This window comes from Acanthochromis polyacanthus, chromosome 6 (genome assembly GCF_021347895.1).
Source record: "Acanthochromis polyacanthus isolate Apoly-LR-REF ecotype Palm Island chromosome 6, KAUST_Apoly_ChrSc, whole genome shotgun sequence".
NCBI lineage: Eukaryota > Metazoa > Chordata > Actinopteri > Pomacentridae > Acanthochromis > Acanthochromis polyacanthus.
In genome coordinates, this window is record NC_067118.1 from 12,293,326 (window position 1) to 12,315,060 (window position 21,735).

Here is a 21,735-nt window from a genome sequence, read left to right on the forward strand (position 1 = left end):
GCCACAGATGTAACGCTTTAGGGCTAGGCGGTTGACTACGGCTACATTAGCTGCAACAGATGACTGTTCTTTAAGGAGCCCAGGGTGTGAATGACGCACCAGAGTCAATATTTGTGTTTTGATATATGTATTAGAAGGTTGATTTTTTTTTTAAACAGACATGAGACAAAGGGGAAAAAAACACACAATAAATAACCAAAAACAAACCAATGTAAGTACAAAGTGCGCCCAAAATACTTTAACATAAATAGTCCATTGACATCTATTTTACTGTGCAAAATCCACAGCAACAACGATCCACGAGTATCCAGAATTCGATCTGAGGTTCCATCCAAGAGTTTGGTGGGAAAAAGAAAACTGATACTCCTACCAGAATGGGTTCTAGCTCGCCATGGGTTGAGGATTTGGGGGGAGTTACAATGATGAATGTCCGGAGTCCATATGAAGGATGGTGCTTGAAAGTTTCACAGATGATGGAATGACGTAGAGGTGACTCAGTCCCTCTAAAAAACCTGACCTATAAGAAGGTCAATAGATCATGTAAGTATTTAATTCATCAGTCAAAAATATCCAAGTTACTAAAAAAATGTAACCAACTTAAAGTAGGATCTTAACTGTTTTTTAACTTAAGTTATTGTTTGAAATAACTAAAAATGACCAAAATAAGTCAAATGAAAATAATCAATTTGATTAATAGAATAATCAATCCATAAATAAATTATAAAAGTAATTCACATCGCTAAAGTATTTTAATAATACTGAAAAGGTAATATTAACAAAAGCAAATCTTAAAGCTAAAGTTAAATGCTAAAGCTGAAGCTAAGTACTAAGGCTACAGCTAAAGCTAATTGCTAAAACGAAGTTCAAAGCTTCAGCTACATACCAACTGTTAGCTGAGACTACAGCCGAATCATCAGCTGGATCAAAGTTGACTGAAAGTTGGGTCAGACTGAGTGTACACTTCACATTATATTCATGACAGACACTTCAAAATACTCAAGCAGAGTAAAAGAGTATATATCATCCATGAATAACGTGCTTAACATATTCTTAAATTCACAGTATTCAAGATGGTTCAAGTATTGCACAATTATCAAAAAGAGTAGCTACGTCAGGTTCAGTTTATTCAATGCTACCAAAGCTAATAATACTTTTAGCAGCGGTCAGGAATGTGCTAAAAAAACCGCACCAACCATAAAAAACACCCAAAATAAACGGATGCATCTATCAATCAATATAACATCTACAATTCGGCTGGGGTAAATCATCATTATGTCATCTTTTACCTTCAGGATGGAATGTTTGTAGCGTAGCGTCTGGAGCGGCTAAGCGGTCTCAGTGTGTGTGTTTGTAAGGGGAGTTTTGCATACTTCCGAGGCTCCCGACTCTGTTTTAAAACATTGCTTACATGAGTAACCACACGACGATCTGTTGCATATTCAACAAATGTGGAGTTATATTTAACCAACTCACCGATTGTTGAGGTCTAAAGTAATGTTTTCGATGAGAAAACAGCAGTTCTTTGCAACGCAATGAGCCAAGCCACAATGCCACAGCCACAGCGGAGACAGAGGAGGAGGAAGTGAACTCCGTGACTCCTGATATATAGGGTGTCAGGTGTTTGGGGAACACAGGAAGGGGACCCGCAAAAATAAAAGTCACCAGGTATATTATATGCGGGTTACAATGGGCTTGCAAACAATGCACTACACAGCAAAGCGACAAAACAAAGCAGCAGCGGGACACTTTCGTGCAGCCACTAAACCGCACAGGGACAGACGGAAGAGCTGTGTTAAAAGCATGCCAGCTTGAAATTATGCCCAACACAAAGAAAAGCAAACATACTTCTAGACGGCTGCATGAAACACACTGGAGAGGGAGAGCACGTCAGTCATAACCGTTGTAGCGTCCTACAATTACATTGAACATTTAACATTCATGCAGGCTTCTGGCCGGAATAAACCATAGAAGTAGTAATAAGACCTAACCACATGCGATTAAACACCACCAACCAGTATGACACCCGAAATGTTTTTGACACCAGCGATGAGGAGGGCGAAGCGACTGGAAGGGGCACGTCCTCAGCCTCGGAGAGAGAGAGACAGTACAGAAGGCCAAATCCGTCTTTTATAGGCGGTGGGTGTGCCACAATTGGTTTACAACTCCAGTACTGGCCAAGAAAGCACAAAAAACTTGCCCTGGACAGGATTGTCCTGCTACATACAGCTTAATACCGCCGTTGGCCGAAACCATCACTAAGAGGACGTTGAAATTTGCTGGCCACGCATTCCGCGCAAAAGAACAGCTAATTTCAGATCTACTATTTGAACCTAGGCCAACCTTAAAAAAGCTATCCTACCTCAAAACTCTTCGTTTGCACACCGGCGCAATAAAGGAGGAGCTTGCTGGCCTCATGTCGGACCGGGATGGTTGGAGGACATTGGTGGCGCGTTTGACTCATAAGTCAGCATGATAATATACAGATAGTTTTTTTGTTTGTTTGTTTTGCTTTTTTGAGATGTAAACCTGTCACGAAACAAGGTGGCAAACCCGAACAGAAAACCACACTACCGAGGCAGAGGCAGGTGAAGAGAGTGATTTGTTGAGGGAAGATGGGGGATTTGTGGAGGGGTGAAAAGCCAGAGAGGAATCCGGGGTGGTGTGGAGGAGAGGAGTCCGGCGACAGAGCGGTGGAGCTGGGGATTAGAGGACAGCGAGCGGGCAGGGCGGAACGGAGTGTGGAGGTCGGGAGCGTGGGCTCTCGCGGCGGCAGGCAGGCAGAAGGCAGGGAAACCAGAGGAGCGAAGTCAGACGTAGAGGGTCCAGGGTGGTGAGGCTGCAGGAGGGTCCAGTGGTCCAGGAAGGGGAGCCGAGAGGCAAATCCGGAGGGGAGCACGAGGGGAAAGGCAGGACGGGAGAAGATCCGGGCAGCTGGGTCGTTCTGGGTAAAAAAGGAGAACAGAAGGCGTTAGAAACAGAACTGACCATAAACAAGTTTAAGTAGCGAGAGGGAAACTGACTACATGGCAGGAGTTTACGATCTGGCAAGTTGTGGGTGCAGGAACCGGTCTTTTATTGTGAGAGGTGTAATCACTGGATGAGCCACAGCTGTCCGGATTCTGGGGAGGTGGCTAATCACCTGAGTGGAGGCAGCCGTGTGGCTGCACTCCACTAGGTGCAGTGCTGAGGAGAGAGAGGAGCAACAGAGGGAGAGGAGAGAGGGAGAGGGGAGCATGAGAGGGAGAGAAAAGGGGGGAGACAGATGAGAAAAAAGGGATTTGGGATGCCAGGTGGGAATGGGGGGAATGAGGAGGAGGCCCTGACAAAACCACCCTCTGTGTGAGGACGACATACATCACCAGGTTAGTAGCTGTTAGCTGGTCTGTCATTTGACAAACAATGAAAATAAGTGTCTATGCTCAGACCAAAAATAAGAGGATTGTCACTCTCAGTTATTTCGGTAGTAATGAATCTCTGCTGCTTGCATGATCAGTGCAAACAATAGGACCCTAAGTTAAAAAAAACAAAACAAACAAAACCATTAAAGCCATGGCAACTGTCTACAACTTTCTACTTCACAAAAACTGATCATTCTAGTTGCTTTATGTATATTTTTATGCTTTTGACCCAGCAGATTTTGTCATATTTCCCAAAGATCTATAATAAATTTATGATGAACCAAATGCATGATTTAGTTTTGTGACAAAAATATGTGTTTCAGTGATTCCATTATAGAAAATCAGAAGTTGTAGGAGTCAACTCAATTCAATTTTATGTGTATAGCACCAATTACAGTCAAATCGTCTCAAGACGCTTTATGGAACACCCTTTTAACAGGGCAAAAATCTCAAGCAGAACCCGTCTCTTTATGTGGAGGAACCCATGAAAAGTACAAGCTAACACGGAAACTGATTCATAGTTTACTGCTATGGCATTAAATGTACTACATATATAGCTGGTAGTAAAATTCAAACAGTATGTAGATTAGCATATCAAGTATAGTAAGGGCAATGCAGAGTAGATTGATGGAAATGGGCAGCTGGAAGCAGTGGGCTTGAGGAAAGTCAGCAGCAGCATCCAACAGTGGACATGATGGAGACGAGGCCAGTTGGTGGAACAGCAACCACAGATCTGATACATCCAGCTCTGGGATCAGGGACACTAGGAGAAAGGACACAGGGAGAAACAGAGTTAGTGACATGCAATAACGGTATATATATATATTAAATATTCATAGCTAAATTAAATAGTCATTGGAAACTCAAAATTGCCATGATATAAATGGTCTTTACAAGTGTGTGTAAACTTTTGTTCATGAATACAGAAATTTGTAGTTGATTTAAATCAAAACGTAGTGACCATTTAGTCACATGACTGACCAAATCTACCCATCTCCATTGTAATACTGCTTCATTTCTTAGTTTCAGCCCTAGTCTAAATAATATCTCAAATTTTCTACATGCAGTGTAGATATTCTCCCATTTTTTAAAAAAGATACTCCTCTTTGTTAGCCTTTTATTGTTTTATTTATTAACAACTTTTTAACTGATCAGTCCCTCCATGGATTCTTGATGTTGCGATCACATCAATTCAACCAATCTCTGCAAATTCTGCACGACCTTGCAATTTTGTCCAATCACCACAACTTTTCTGCGATTTTGGCCAGCCTCCCATGAATTCACCAATCATAGTGGTCCCCAGCGCAAACGTAATGCACGTATGCACAAAATCACTTTCTTGTTTATGGTTTTAAGATCCAGTAATGTCCAATTCTAATGTCTCGCTCATTTACCAAGAAAAATTACTGCTAAAGACCATGAAAAACAATTCCCTGATGTTCTTCACAAAAGCAGAGGTAACCTGTTTTGCACCCGTGCAACACTGTGGTGGAATACAAAATAACTAAAAATAAAAATCATCGTTTCACAAACATTTTTCTACCACGAAACATATTAGGAGAATGGCTGAAACGAGTGGACCACAGACCAGACAAATGACTGTGATGGAAGCTGTTGCATCCAGAACTGCTGGAGCACTGAAAGAATGAAGGTAAGCTAGATTCATTGCTCCGCCAAGGAACGCGGCGGAGTTATGTGACTATCGGCATATGTGAATCCTTCCTCTGTTAGCAACATTACTCAAAAGCACACAGACAGATTTGGATGAAGTTTTCAGGAAAGGTCAGAAATTACACAAGGACCAAGTGATTAGATTTTGGCAGTGATAGTCTTGATCCACGGATTTGTAAAGGATTTCCCACTGAAATAGTGGCACGACATCTGATCACGGCACGGTAACCATGGCAAGTGAACACTACTTGTCTGCCTGCTGACGATCGCATGATTGCGATCATATTACAAATCCACTGCTGTGGACTTATTGGAAATGATACAATAAACAATTGATTACATTGTGGGAGTGTTTCTGAGTCCCATCAATTCCCGCTACCCGCCACATGTTTAGGTCATGCGATTAGGTATCTGTGCATAATGTACACATGCACAACACATGCCTGTGTTCAGGTTAAAGCTCGTGTCCAGAGTTTCCGTTTGTTTTCAATTTATGTATCATTGTTTAACAAAGCTTAAATGTGTTAGTCTAGTTCGATACTATAATATAATGTTAGTATGACGCGATATGAAAATTTATTCATGAGGTCCACCTTCCTCTCATAGACCCCCATGTTATTCCAAAAAGCGCCGGTTGGCAGCTAGCCAATCAAGTTCGAGCTTCCGCTTTGTCATGCTGTCAATCAACGGTTACGCACACAGCAAGCAAGCCCATGCAGAGGTGCGCGAGCTACGCACTACGCAACCGCGCGCACATTTGTTTTGCTTGTGGAGGAGAGAGCATCAGGGATCAGCAACTTCCAGAAAAGTTACCAATCCCACGGCTTGTCAGGCCAAGAGACTGCAGGACGTTTTTTGGCTCGGGGTGCTCGCATCGCTCCCCGACCACGGCCTCCATAGCCCGCCTGACGGCTTCGTTTAGATGCCCGACCTCCGGAGGAAGATGTTGGGGCGTCTGGGACATACTCTTCGTCAGAGGAGTCATGCAATTCTGAACTCTAGATAGAAATAAATAAACAATGTAACACATATACACGTGTAAATACACTAAGTTTGATAAACAGCGTCATCGAGAGGGATACACGAGTGTAATCACATATTGAAACTTTACTCGTTCGTCCTAGCAGATTCATGTTATTTTGGTATTAGGACAAGTTAGACTCAATACAGAATTCTAACGTAATTCCTTTATTATTTACTAAATGTACTAAATGTATAAGAGAGGAAAACAGCAAAACAGGCAAGATGCTGCAGCACTTCGGGCACTCCTCTCAGGTACTGCGTGTGCACAAATAAAGGGGCGAAATCAGAGGGAGGGTGGGACCACCAGTGTTTTGGCAGACGCTGCGATTCAAACTCCGGACACGAGCTTTAAGGTCAGGAATGGACAGTCTTGGCGGAGTACTGTGCTCTCTGAATGCTTTTCTTACTAACTGACGTGACAAGTTGTGAGCATGTGTGAATACTTGTGTGCCAGGATGTGAAATTGCCACTGACAGATATGTCCAAATGTGATTCATTCAATAGTAAATTATCTTTTTGTGCCTTAAATCTATCAACCACTTCATGTTAAACCAGTTTCTGGCTGGTGCTAATTTCTCACCATGGTATGCCAGCTTTTGTGTAAATGGGTTGGAGCGTGTTTAAAAAATGTGTTTCAGAATATATACTGTTAATTCAAATGTTGAAACATGTTTCAAAAGCTGAAAAATTGCAACTTTTAGCAATTGTCACTGTCTCCCACAATTTCATCGCAACAAATACTTGAAACATCGCAACTTACATCGCAATTTTTTTTAGAAAAGCTGCCACAAATTCAAGCATTTTAGGCCACAACAATCTGAAAAAACAACTGTGAAATCCTGGAGGGACTGACTAATCATTTCTGGCCCTCTGATAGAGTGGCAACCTGTCCGGGCAACCTTCCCCAATCCATAATGGATGTATGGATGAAATAGTTCAGTCATTAATGAAAAATGTGGATCCTCTGTTATGCCACAAATACAAAGCAGTATCTAAATCGTCACTTCGTCGAAGGGGCTTGATAAAGTCATTTCAGTGGAAGGAATATGTTTTATGAATAGTAGAAATAGTTTTAGTAGTTTTCAGGAAGCATATCATAGGACAGAAACAGCCCTCCTGAATGTTTTCAATTATTTACTTTTGACTGCTGATAGAAGTAACTGCATTTTCCTTGTGCCTTTAAAATGAAGACCTTAGAAACCTGGTTGGTTATAAGGGACTAGCTTTTTATTATGCTCAAACCTGTCAAATAAGACATTCTCTATTACCACAGCAAATACCATTTCCTGTACTGCCAGATTTAACTGTGATGTTTCTGAAGGCTCTACCGCAGTTTTTGTAATACAGATCAGATCATTCAGACTTACAGATATATATAACATGCAGTTATAGGTCCCATATGTTGCATAAGATTATACATGCATTTTTTTGCCTCTATTCCTGCAATGCACTTTATGCTGGCATCAGTCTGCGCTCCCCTCACTGACTCCATGTGGTTCCAAATGCAGCTGCCCAGCTCTTAAGTGGCTCTAAGAATTTAATCATATGACTCTGGTATGTGACAATTTACACCAGCTACCTGTAAAATCCTGCATTGATTTTAAAATTTTGATAATCACCTTTAATGCATTGAGTGACCTTACTCCAAATTTCCCCCTTTTAATCCCTTACATCCTAGAACGCTCTCCATGATAGGTAAATAGGGCTTTGCTGGTTACTTCATTTTTTTTTTTTGAAAGGCCTTTGTGAGTGTTTGATAAATGGTTATGTTTATAATCCTCTTTTGTCCGTTCTGTTTTATGACCTGATTGTTTAAATCAGGGGTCCCCAAACTTTTTCCTGTGAGGACCACATAACTTTTCCCTTCTGTGGTGGGGGGCCGGGATCAGTTTGTAACAGAAAAAATGTGACGATCGCAGGGGTGCCTAAACGTAACCATTGTTCTCCAGAAAGCCACACATAACCAAATATTAATAAGCCTTTCTGGGATCTTCACAGAAAAAAATGTAAGGAAATTAATAATAACACTATTAATGACATAAATAACACCATTTATGAAATATATAATAACCAAATAACCCTCTCTAGCTTCTTCACAGAAAATAAAAGTCAGGAAATAACACTATTTGTGAAATAAATAATAACCAAATAACCCTCTCTAGGTTCTTCACAGAAAAAATAAAGTCAGGAAATAACACTATTTGTGAAATAAATATACTCACACGCAAGAGAAACGCAAGTTTCTGTTACCCGATGAAAAATTAAATTTGGTTTCCCAAAACAAAAATGCATTTGGTACTTTGTGGTGCATGGTGTGTTCTTAACATTTTCTGTTGCGTTTTGTAAGGTTGGTGTGAAAACCAAAAACGAATCGTCGCAATACACCAATGCATTGATGATGTGGACATGATTCACACTTTGCACGTGCAATTGAATATGCACGATTTATCGACACCTTCAGTGGGTATAAATTTCATTCAAGATCATAGGCATTTCACTTGCTGTTTAACTATGCCACGCTTAAACCAAATTGAGAGGAACCAAGCCATCGGACGTCTGCAAGCTGGAGAGTCTGTCCGAGACATTGCCCGTCACTTTAATGTCAACATCACCACCATTTACCGTCTCCAGCGTCGATACAACACCACACAGAGCACCGATGACCTTCCCCGAAGCGGACAGACTCTCCAGCTTGCAGACGTCCGATGGCTTGGTTCCTCTCAATTAGAAAAAAAAAAAAAAATCATAATGCCTCTCTGGTGTTGTTCAGGGGGCCGTATCTGGCCCGCAGGCCATAGTTCAGGGACCACTGGTTCAAATGATCTTTGTTTTGTGATCTCTGTACTTCTTCTTTCTGGCTGCTTTTATGGTCTTTATTTTATTTTTTTGCTAAAAATTATTGATGTTAATCATCTTTTTAATTTATTTTTGTTTCTGTTTACAATCCTACACATACAAAATATCATATTAATTATTATTATTATTACTGTTGCTGTTCAGGATATTATTATAAGATAAATCAGCCTTAGATAATTTCACAGTACCTGTTAGTAGGATGCATTCAATGTAGTTTGCAAGGGATTAGTTGACAATAAAAATACAGCATCCTTTGATTGGAAGTTACCGCCTGACTTTGTAATGGTAACATGTAACAGCAAGCCGTCTTGTTTGTATGCAGCTATCAACGCAGCGGTCAGTCAGCGCTCCCTCACATTAACCTCCATGTTGCTGCTGCTGAAATTCTCCTGTGAGCTGACGTGACCTGATCCTCTGGTACTCCTAAACACATTGACATCTACCTGAGACACCAGCTCTTTAATGATACCCCTGGCAGTAACTAAACCTCCAAACAGCTGCAGCACAGTGCTGCTGGAACACTGAAGGAGCAGAAGGACTCAAACCTCAACAAGAAGACAGCTTCTGATACAGCATCAGAAAAAAAGATGCTCTACGTATATATTAAACTGTAGTAACAGTAGTACAAACTGTGACTACATTCCAAATTAAATTCTTTCTTTTTTTTCTGTCACTTTATATACTGTTTCATTCAGTTTGCATACAAGTGGGGCATACTATTTTGTCTTAACATTGTGTCCTATACTGTTGCAGTCAACAGTGTGAAATAAGCTGTGCACTGTCAGCGACTTCAACTTGTTTATGCTTGCATGAAACACTGTGTACTTCCACACATGATGGAACTGTGTCTATGATTTTGGGGCACAATGGTTAGGAGAGTGTGCTGGCTTGCGTACTGCAAAATGTGACCAGATATACTTTGACATTCTGCTATTTTTGGCAAAATGCATTGTACATACACTACTCACAATAAGTTAGGGATATTGTTATTTACATGAGTGCTTCCCCTATTTGGTCTGAATTTTAATGAAATAAGTAATAGTTGCCTTTGATATTACTATTAATGAATGAGAAGAAGCACCATTCTCATTAGTGCAATATTTATTACCTCAACAACTTAGATAATAACAAAGACAGCCCCAAATAACCAAAATTGACAGTCAGTAGCAAATGTTTCCACCATTTGCCACAATGACAGTGACGTCTCATGCTCCTAACTAGCCTCATGATGTTGTTCCACTCCTCCACAAGTCCTACATGCAGTTCTGCCAGGTCACGTGGGTGTGGGGTACGAGCATCCAGTCGCTGCTTCAGCTGGTCCCAGACGTGCTCTATGCGGTTCAAGTCAGGGGACATTGCTGACCATACCATATGAGGCACTCCGACTTCCTGAAGTTGAGCTGTGACAATTCTGGCACCATGTGGTGGAGCATTACGATCCATGAACAGAAACTTGGGGGGTATGCTGGTGGAATTGGGGGATGATGATGGGTTCTATGATGTCTCTGAGGTAAGAACGTGCAGTAACTGAGCCATGTACAATCACCAAATCTGTTTTGCGCTGACTGGTGATGCCTGCTTGGACTGTTGCACCTCCTCCACCAAAGCCAACCCCGGGGACCATGTTGACCTTCTCCAGCAACGCTGACGACCATCATTTCTGTGCAAGGTGACCCGGCACTCATCAGTGAACAGGACGGTAGACCACTGCTGCATTGTCCAGGTCATATGGTCTTGTGTCCCCTGCAAACAGGCACGGCGGTGTCTTGGTGTCAGTGGAGTCACCTGCAACGGTGGTCTGGCATTCAAGCCAAAGCGGTGGAGTTGGTTGCGAATGGGTTGTCTGGAAACCTTAGTATCCCTCACTTCTCGTAAACAGGCCTGCAGCTGTGTGGCAGTTGCATAGCGGTGTCTCAGTGCATAGGTCCTTAGGTACTGGTCATTATTGCAGTCCATCATTCGTGGGGCTCCACTCCTGGTCTGTCACCAACACTGCCAGTAGTTCTGTGTCTTGCTGCAAGTCTACTGATGACACTCTGAGACACATCAAGTTCATGAGCAACATTTTACTGCCTGCTACTGACCCAAAGGTGTGCTATGGCCAGGTGGCGCTGCTCGTCCGTTAAGTGACGTCAGATGTTCATGGCTGCTTGAATGATGAACGGGGAATGACTTACTGATAATACCATTTTTTTTTATACCCCCAGAATGTTGAAATTGATGCCACATTGAAAAGGGTTGTCTTTTTGCATTTTTTGGCATTGGCCCCAATATGTAAGGCACACTGTACACAGTGAGACCATTACATGGAAAACACAAAATGAGCTGTGTCTAGCACCCTAATACAATTGCCTCCCTATCCCCAAAATCACTGAAGTGAAACAAACACCTTATGTATGAAATCCACTGAGGACCTCACAATATCCCTAACTTATTGTGAGTAGTTATCATTGGGACATACTCAATCTTCTTCATGCACACTATATGGTAAAATAGTATAAATATTGGAATGCATCCTATTTGGATATTCAACTGTTAGATGTGTTTATTTCATCAAGTGCTGTTTCTTTTGTCTGTAAGTATGTCTTTCCTAAATAAGACTGAAGAGCTCAGTTTCAACTTCATCTGTCCACAATGTATGTTCAACCTCTGTAACTTAATCAGATGTTGACTTTAGTGACATTGTTGCAGGTAAGGTTTCCCTTTAAAGACTGTTCGATGTAGACCCTGTTATGTACAGCCATGGCCATAAGTTTGGACACAAGTACCATGACGCTTGTGAATCTTAGAAAATACCACAAAATTGTCACTTACAATACAGTACACAACTCCTGAGAACTATATTAAGTTTCATATTTAAAAAAAACATCAAAAGAGTTTGGTGTCATTTTGTTATTCTTACCAAATTCGGTTGTGAAAGTACTGCATTTTTTTGTTATTTTCTTCTAATATTATGTTTTGGGAACAAAGTTGTTCCAATTGTTGGAATTTATTGATAATATTATATCCCTTGTTGATTTGTTGACTAATTAAACTGGTGCTGTCAAAAAATATTAGTTATGTTCTGTAATAGACATCAAAACAGACATAGGAAGTCATGCTGTGTCCAAACTTATGGCCATGGCTGTATTAGTGCTGCCCAGTGTATTCTTTCTCTTCCAGATGTTGTCTTGAATTCCCCTCAGTTGTAATGGTAATCATATTTCAAACAGTTGAAATTAAAAGCTGGAACCAAAGGGACGTCTTTTTAATAGCCTTTGTCTGCTTTATGGGCAGTGTGGGCAGTTTTTAGGTGTTTAGCACAAAATGATGACTCCTATACATACAGTGTCTGGGGACCCTTCCTTTCCTAATCCAACATCTTGATTTTGCAACACACACATAACACTTTGCAACATGTCACTGAGCATTAACAACTGCACACATGAATCTGTAGTGGTTGTTAGGGAAGCCACTCAAACTATTCATAGCACATTTCAACATAATTTGTGATATGCATACAACTGTAAGTATAAAAAATGCATTAAGTTATGGTTTTGAACGAACTGTCAGTTCACTGTCAGTGCTAAAAGTTATTGCAGGAAATCTTTGTCAAGATTTATTGCAGTCGAAAGCACCCATCCCTGTTCCCATTTATTAATATCACTTACAGAATACAACAAATATTGTATTGGTAAAGCTTGGAAAAAAATTATCATCACACAGTGGATGTATAAGTCTGGTAATTTATTCAAAGCAGTGTTCCCCCAACCTCCACTGTGTTTCAGTGCAATTTATTCTCCCCGACTTTAACTGATAGTCTCTTATACTCAAAACTGAGTATCAAAGGCAGTTTGTCACAGTTTACATAATCTGCTTCTGTTGTTATTCACTATATATCATCATTATTACAGTATGTACACTGGTTTATAGTATTGGTATGTAGTTCTATTTACATTCTTGTCTGTTCACAAACATATAGAACACCTGTATGATGTGTACAACTGTTGAACACAACAGCAGTCTTGGAAACGCAGACAACTAAATGTTTTCTACATATACAAAGTGAAACTAACACTGTCCTGCATCATGTTTTTAAAGTCACCTATATGTGCTTTCAAACATCAGGTCATGTGTCCAAATCAAGTGCTTACATGTCTGACTATTCCCTTTGATGGAGTTTGTCAAATGCATTAAAAACCTGCAAAAATAAATGACAATTCTTGTCCTCTCAGGAGTTTAGAAAAGTCCAACATACACAACTGTACAAGTCATCATCAGGACTCGAGCAGTAAGCAGTCCTCATTCTCACTAGCAGGCAGCATGAGCTGCTGCTCGTAGTACAGGCTCTTGGCATAATTAATTTCTTGAGAGATTTTGATAGCAAGGCTCTCACTCTTCACATGGACCTATGGGAAGAAGAGTAACACAATTACCAACACAGTAAAAACAGACAACTGAGACGCATTGAAATAGTGACCCCATTAGCCACAAATTACTGACATTCCTAATCTCTAAAATCTATTTCTGGCTAAATATACTCTGATCACCTTTGAATGCCACTTAAGCCCTAACTTACTCAATATTAACTGTGACAGACGATCAGTCACAGATTCTTGCTCATGACTAACTCAGTGTAAGACCTCAACCAATTAGACCTCGCTGATGTTCACAACCTGTGTGACGTACAGATAGGAGATCTATATTCACTATGTGGAAAGATAGTGAAAGTGAGTGTGAGTAGCAGACTCTTGTATGTATAGGGTTGCATGAACCTAAAGGAGTACAACTTTGATCTAGTTCAGACTTGGTGTGTGTATTACTGGTGAGCTCACAATGAAGTGCAGTGTCAAGTGTGGAATTGTTCAGGTGAGTGGTTCTCAAGAAGCTTCAAAAGAAACGAGATCACTTGTGCATTTCCAAAAATGGGAATACTGTGAAAAAATGCATTATTTTTAACCAGTTATTTAGGAGAGTAAATATTGCACATATTCTACAGTCATTACATAAAAAGTGAAGTAGGCTGAGTCTTTTTTTAGCTTCTGTTTTGATGATTATGGCTTATAGGTAATGAAAATAGAAGTCCACCATCTCAAAATATTACATTTTTGATATGATGATTGGTTATATAAGGCAAGCTTTTATAAATGTATCTTTAGAGTTTCTAAAAAATCAACTGTTACTTGTTTTGATGAAAAAAATAATAGTTATACTAAGAGTCATGTAGAGTGGGGGTTATGGTAAACACTGTGTCTCGGCAGTGCTGGTTATACCTAGCAAGGTATCAGCTGATTTGACTTTTAACAGAAAAATGCTGATGACGAAATGAACTGAATAGTGCACTGGTATGTTGTTACTCTCAGTTGGGAGGTGATACAAATTTGGACACTCTTGTGTTATTGCTGGAAGTTGTCACGAAGCATTTCCACATTCACGTCTGTTGCAGAAAATATATTGTGCTTTTTTGCCAATACAGTGGGGAAAAAATTTTTCGGACACCCCATGCATCTGTGAACAATCACTCTTAGGTCTACAAATGCAATTTCTTGTAGTAACCAAAATACTAAACAAACCCTAAAAAAGCCATTAAAAACTTAAAATTAATTGGTTCCATAAAAATACATAAAAATGTTTGAGTATTGGGTCATTTGAGTGCCAGTGATCCACTAATGAATGTCATGTTTTTTAGTAAAAGACACATTTTTTGTTGCCGTGTTTTGAGTCTATATAAAGCCAACACATTTCAAAGTTCTTCAGAGATAAAAATGACTAAAACGTAGGAAACATGTCTAAGAATGCAGATTCTCAACCAGGAAGGGTACAGCCACCATTAGATAGCCAGGAAGTGCAGATGCAGTTCTTCAGCAGTATGATACACTGCAGAAATACAGACGAACCAACAGCTTGGAAGAAAAACACAGATCTGGGCATCCGAGGACTTCTTCAGGAAGAAATGACCGCATCCTGATCTGCATGTGCAGGGAAAACAGCTTGAATGACATCATAAGAGCTTGAACAGCAGTGGTCAAACCAAACTGGTGTCCAGTGTTCCACCCACACTGTATGTGATCGACTTTTAGATAATGGCTTAAAGTCCTACAAGGCTGTCAAGAAGCCTCTGACCAATGAGAGACAGAGGTTGGCCTGACGTTGTTGGGTCCAAGCACACAAGAACTGGACAGCCAGGAACTGGAATAAGATTCTGTGGCCAAACGAGTCCAGTTTTCAGCTTTATCTTGCTCCTGCAAATGTGAGGGTATGCACAAGGCCAGGCGAAGCATTACTTCCCGCATGAACAGTACCTACTGTCAAGCATGGTGCAGGCAGTAGGGATGCATGAGTGCTGCTGGTGTCGGTCATCTCACGGTCTGTGATGGCACACTGAACTTTGTCAAGTATTGTGCCATTCTCCAAACCCACATGCTCCCTTCTGCATGTGCAGTGTTCCGTTGAGGTCAAAACTGGATGTTTCAACAAGATAATGCCCCTTGCCACACATCCAGGGCCAGCAGAGCTTGATTGCTAGCTAGAACTGCTTGTGTGGATTCATACAAAAACAAATTCACAAGATTTTCATTTCCCATGACCAATACACAAGAGCAGTAGGAATGGGTACCAAACCCTGGTATTAAACACACCGGGTGAAATTTTTGCTTTGCTCGCAGCTGATGTGTCTTAAGAGGTAACCAAAATGGCGCCTGCAGGAACCATGTGAGTTGCCCACATGGCATGTTCTAAAAGCAGCATTAGTTACGATGGAGAACATCTACATTAATACAGATTTTAAAATGATAATATTTAATATAAATTTTAAGAAAAAAAATGTTTAATGTGTAAATGACCTCTGACTTTGTCCACAGTCAAAGTTCAAAGCACAGTTACTCTTTGTGGAAGCGAGCGCAGACACGATGGGAAGCAAGATGTGGTTTTTATCCCCAAAACACGGCAGAGCAAAAGACAAAATACTATTTTTATGATGATTTGGGAAAAACATTGTGTTTTGCAGAGAAATGAGTGCTGTGGTAAACATATGTACCGATACAAAGCAGACAAGTGCATGTAAAACTAAAACTTGGAATGCGGGTGCTTCTCATTATACTAATGTGTCTCCTTGCTTCCTGTACTTGTGTCTCTTCTATGCATCTTCTCCATATTCCAGTAGGGATGTGAGAGAGAGGTGTGAAAAAGATACACAAAGGCAGAGGAGCCAGAACTACAAATGAGAAATATTTCATTGTGTAATGCTAGTCTGAAGCCACACAGCTGTATTACGTGTCAAATTAAACTGACACCCACAATGATGAGGTATTTGCACAGGATACAACTGTGTTTCCTCGCTCTAAGCTCCTGTGAAAGTTCTCTCCACTCATCATTAAGTGCAGTTAAGTCACATAAGGAGGCATGTAAGCATGATTTACATCAAAACTTAAGTGGACTGTCACCATCACAGGGCAGAGTCAAACTGTCCAATCAGAGTGCAGATCTTTCCATTGCCTTCAGGTCTGTTACAGGTTTTGAGAGATGTAGCAGATTTTAAAGATAAACAATGGTTCAGGCTCTTTCACAACCATTAATTATATTACATGAAAGATTCAGGTGTAAATATAGGGTTAAAATCTGTAACTCCTAACTTAAGCGTTGTACACAGTACAGGAATTTTGAGTTTTACACAGTTTTATGCCTTGTACCTGTAAACAGATGTTCATAAAATATATTTCTGCTCAAAAACACGTTTCAAGAATTACAAATCTTTTCTGCACAGGTACTATCAGGACTTTCTCATGCAAATTGTAATTTTTTGAATTATTATTGAACACCATTTTACAAGCTCAAAAGTTTATTAACCCTAATTCAAGAAAACATTTAATATTTTGTGTGGTTCGAATGATGCCAAACCAACTGTACAGTGCAGCGAAATCAATGAAAACTCAGTGGCTCACCATGGGTTTCTGGTGGGAGGTGCCAGAAATTGCCACACCACTGCTGGTGTTCTCAGCCTTCTTGGTGAGCTGCACATATACTTTCCCATGATCCTTCGAGACCAGACAATGGTAGAGGTCATCGTACTTGACCTCCAGGAAGATGGCCTCACGATCCACGTAGTCCCCCGGTTTTAGGAAGTAGACCACTTTGGAGGAGATGAGGACACAGTAGGTGTCGATCGGCTCCACTGCGATGAAGCTGGTGTGCGAGACAGAGAGTGAACTTGGAGTTGATGGAACTGCTGTTAATCAGGTATAAAAACATAAACAATGACTGGTGTGAGACTTACAACTCGGAGTGGATGTTGTCAGTGAGGCGGAAAAGCTGCTCCTGACCATCCGCCTGTGTGGCTGAGTATCGAGGCAACAGACCCTGAGTTCCCTTACAGCATCTAGGCTTCCTGACACGCTGCACATTGAGCCTGAGCCACACAACAACAAAACACTTCACACACTGTACAGTAAACATTTCCTGATCAGACAGGAATTAGGACTTCAAGGTTTCACTAATGTCAAGAACTCTTTTTTTTCAACGTGTATGTGAGTTGATTTTTAAAAAATTTTGTTGATGTGAGTTTGTGTCAACTGCACTGTTTCTATGGCTTTTTGCCCACAATAACAAGTCCTGGACAGTATTGTCTCTTCAGAAAAAATAAGAGTGTGCGTTTGAACTTTATGGTCGGTCCGGGCCTTTCTGTGTAAAATTTGTAGTTCTCCCTGTGCCTGCATGAGTTTTTTCCGGCTTCCTCACACAGTCCAATGAGATAAGCTAACTAGCAATCCTGGTTGGTCCTTGATGTAAGTATAAGTGTGCATTGTTGTGCGCCTCTTTGTGTTAGCCCTGCAACAGAATGGTGAACTGTCTCGGGTGCACCCTATTCACCCAATGTCAGCTGGGATAGGCCGACAACCCCTTTACCTACTACAGGATAAAGTGGTGTAACAAATGAATTAAACAATACCAGTAAACACTGTTTTATACTTTTTTACCTGTTTGTTATACTTCTTTTCAAATCAGATGACAAATGTCTGTTTGTCTCTTAATCTGATAACATACAGATTTGCCAGTTCACTTTCTGTATTATTGTATGCTGCAGCATAATCACATCTCCATGTTTTCTCTGCAAATTCCTCCAAATCTTACTGAGTCGAACTGAACATAGAATGTGAAGCAATTTTTCATGTCATACAGTAACTGGTCCACTCAACCCACCTGTGGGTACTGAGACTAGCCATGTCCCGGACTGTCTGGGCCGTCTCTGAGGCAAAATCCAGAGCTCCAGCCACTGGTTTGGTCACAGTGCCGACCAGACCCTTACCCAGGCCTGAGAAGAAGCCACTGACTCCACCCTCTGTCTTCACTCCCTCCACTGTGGAAGTGATGATGCTCGTCATGCCTCCAATGATACCTAGGGGAAAGAATATGTTTACACTGCTACTTCTGAGATTACTCAGTGTAGGTCTGCAGTGATGTAAACTGTAGAGACACTTGATTCATCCTTGAACACTAACATAGTACAGCAGTTATTTATTATTAGTGGAATTCAGTGGGACAAATTAAATCCCACTGAGGATGATCTGATGCCTGTTCACTGTGGACCGTGGTATTTGTGAACTGCACTTGAATCTGACAATATGATTTGTCTATTTTTACATGCTATAGATTTTGTACTCTGGGCTGAAGAGAAAAAACACAGTTGATTTCTTATTGTAAATTATACATTGTACAAATAATTCGGATGAGTGTAAATCAGGGATATAGTAAACTTAATGCCATGAAAGCAGGTAGTGAAAATAAACTGCAATTTTCCCAGATATCAATGGACAGGCTCAAGGCACACTTGGCCCTTTACACAAGTAGCAGTAGCACAAACATTATGTTTATTGCCCAGAAACAACCAAAATTTGCGCCACGACTGAGTCAGGCTTGCCTTAACATATTAGCTCAAGTTACACAACAACTACTTTGCTGTTAACGAATAGATTTTATTAACAAGCTAATACTAGCCAAACACCAACCATGCTCGCCTTGATGTGTTAGCCCCAGTTACAACAGCATCAGCAAACTAGGTAACAAAAAATAAGATAGCCAATAGAATAGCTCACTTTGGTGTATACTTATTTCTGGGAACATAATTACTGCAGCTATTTACTATTGCAGTTACAACTGCATTCAGTGATGTACACTTCAATAGTTAGCCTGAGAACTGCAACTTACAAAGCTAGAATGGATGCACCAAGGGAGCAAAATGTAGTTTCCCACGGAAAGAAAGCGAGAATGAGTAGCGAGGTAAAGGCGATTGTGGAAATATTAAATATATAAAATCTTAATGGCATACACCATCGTTCAAAAGTTTGTGGTCACCCAGACAATTTCATATTTTGCATTAAAACTCACACTTTTGTTCATGTCCTAACATAATTGCACAAGAGTTTTCTAATAATCATGTAGCCTTTCAACACAATTTGCTAACACCATGTACCATTAGAACACAGGAGTAATGGTTGCTGGAAATTTTCTTCTGTACCCCATGCAGATGTTTCATTAAAAATGAGCCGTTTCCAACTATAATAGTCATTTACCACATTAGCAATGTCTAGACTGTATTTCTGGTTAACTATGTTATCTTCACTGCAAAAAATGTTTTTCTTTCAAAAATCAAGACATTTCTAAGCGACCCCAAACTTTTGAACGGTAGTGGACATCATTAAAAATTTCAGTGTAGATGATCTGGCCCAAATATCACCTGACAATCTATCTGGGTAGAATTCCAATTCACAATCTAAATCGCAACTTGAAAATAAATGTTGGGGGACTTCCGGTGACTGGTTGGACAAGATGGCGGCTCAGAGGCTTTGCTCTCGCCTAAACTCCCCAATTTTGACATTTATCTCCCACTGAACTTGGCTTACTCTTTTGCCTCAACCTTTTTTTTTTTTAAACTGTTAGGAACGAAATGACTGATTCTACAGAGAAAGCTGGCTTGAGTGGTACCTCCACGAAAGCAAACAAAGCTACACGTGCTAATGAACTCGATGCCATTACCGATTCACTGATAGAGAAACAATGTGAATTTTTTTAACTTCGGTTTGCTCAGCTACACGAGTTAGGCAAAAGCACTGATAGCAAGCTGGATGCTATCCAGGCAGAGCTAATGTCACTTTCAGGTGGTATAACTTTGCTTAAGGTTCAGTTTTCTACAATTTAGAGTACTGTTGAAGACAACTCAAAGGCTGTTGGTGAGCATGACGCGGCTATAAAAACTCTTGAACTTAAACTACCGAACATGGAGGACAGGAGAAGGCAGTGCAACTTCCATGTTGTCAGTCTAAAAGAGGGACCTGAGGGCTTGAATGCTGCGCAGTATTTGACATGATCACTTCCTAAGCGGTTCCCATCCCTTCGGTCCGAACAGATGGAGATAATGCAGGCTCACCGCATCTACATGGGACATGCTGCCCATGACAGACCTCGCAATCTTATTTTCAACAGTCTTCATTGCATGACTCGCTGGGCTATTCTCTGAGCTGCGAAGAAGGACCCAGTTACTGTGGATGGCAAGAAGGTGAGATTTGCAGCGGACTACAGCAACCAAACTGTCAAGTGCCGTCAAGCTTTTGCCCAGGAATGAACATGGCATGAAACAGTGGAACTCATTTTTTTCATTCTGCTGCATCCAGTCACTTTGAAAATCAAGAAGGGGACTGACTATCAGATCTTCAACCACCCCAGAAATGCGGAGGACTTTCTCTGCTTTCTGCTGACAACAGAGGTGGGGATTTCTCGGTCTCAGACTGGCGGCGCTTCGGATTAATCTTGCTTTTATTTCAGACTGAATATATCTGACTTTGAATCAAATGATTAATCCCACATCTAAGTGACAGTTATGAAGTACAGTTGTTATCTCTTCCCTTTTTGTTTTTGACAGTAAGCTTTTGAATGAGGTGTGGGTCCATAAATTAATCTGAACAAGGTAAATCATGCATTTCATCTGGTTATCAGTGGACAAACTATTTATATTTACAATATAGCAATCTATTTCTTGTGTTACCTGATATTACGCCTATGCTCCTTCAAGTACTACCATTGTTTTTTGTCTATATGTTTTATTCTACTGAAAGCACACAAGTTGGTTGGTAAGTATTTTCAATCCCGGAATATACAGTGGGTACTGAAAGTATTCAGACCCCTTGAAATTTTTCACTCTCTGTCTCATTGCAGCCATTTGCCAAAATCAAAAAAGTTCATTTTATTTCTCATTAATGTACACTCAGCACCCCATCTTGGAAGAAAAACAACAGAAATGTAGAATTTTTTGCAAAGTTATTAAAAAAGAAAAACTGAAATATCACATGGTCATAAGTATTCAGACCCTGTGCTCAGTATTGAGTAGAAGCACCCTTTAAAGCTAGTACAGCCATGAGTCTTCTTGGGAATGACGCAACAAGTTTTTCACACCTGGATTTGGGGATCCTCTGCCATTCTTCCTTGCAGATCCTCTCCAGTTCTGTCAGGTTGGATGGTGAACGTTGGTGGACAGACATTTTGAGGTCTCTCCAGAGATGCTCAATTGGGTTTAGGTCAGGGCTCTGGCTGGGCCAGTCAAGAACGGTCACAGAGTTGTTCTGAAGCCACTCCTTTGTTATTTTAGCTGTGTGCTTAGGGTCATTGTCCTGTTGAAAGGTGAACCTTCAGCCCAGTCTGAGGTCCTGAGCACTCTGGAAGAGGTTTTCTTCCAGAATATCTCTGTACTTTCATCCTTCCTTTAATTGCAACCAGTCGTCCTGTCCCTGCAGCTGAAAAACACCCCCACAACATGATGCTC

The 21,735-nt window shown here is 40.7% G+C and overlaps 2 protein-coding genes and 1 long non-coding RNA gene across 7 annotated transcripts in view; 2 read left to right on the forward strand and 1 right to left on the reverse strand.

The window, feature by feature from the left end:
- LOC127534393 (uncharacterized) overlaps positions 1 to 21,735 on the forward strand; it is a 238,381-nt gene that overhangs the window by 108,137 nt on the left and 108,509 nt on the right. The window lies entirely within an intron of this gene.
- The window catches only part of LOC110966928 (immunoglobulin superfamily member 21-like), a 119,651-nt gene that overhangs the window by 88,678 nt on the left and 9,238 nt on the right, over positions 1 to 21,735 (forward strand). For 2 of the 5 annotated variants that reach the window (XM_051949382.1, XM_051949384.1), the window contains exon 10: positions 9,271 to 12,188. The exons of 1 other annotated variant lie outside the window; for it this stretch is intronic. In XM_051949382.1, the coding sequence (XP_051805342.1) occupies positions 9,271 to 9,353 (83 nt within the window). In that variant the 3' untranslated portion in view covers positions 9,354 to 12,188. Of the gene's footprint in view, positions 1 to 4,956; positions 5,050 to 9,270; positions 12,189 to 21,735 lie in introns of those variants that run through there. 2 more of the 5 variants (XR_007942470.1, XR_007942471.1) reach the window with 2 other exon arrangements.
- Positions 12,660 to 21,735, reverse strand: part of vps13d (vacuolar protein sorting 13 homolog D) — a 167,526-nt gene continuing 158,450 nt past the window's right edge. Inside the window, 4 exon segments of the mRNA XM_051949338.1 lie at positions 12,660 to 13,336; positions 16,868 to 17,108; positions 17,200 to 17,331; positions 18,123 to 18,318. Of these exon segments, the coding sequence (XP_051805298.1) occupies positions 13,205 to 13,336; positions 16,868 to 17,108; positions 17,200 to 17,331; positions 18,123 to 18,318 (701 nt within the window). The 3' untranslated portion in view covers positions 12,660 to 13,204.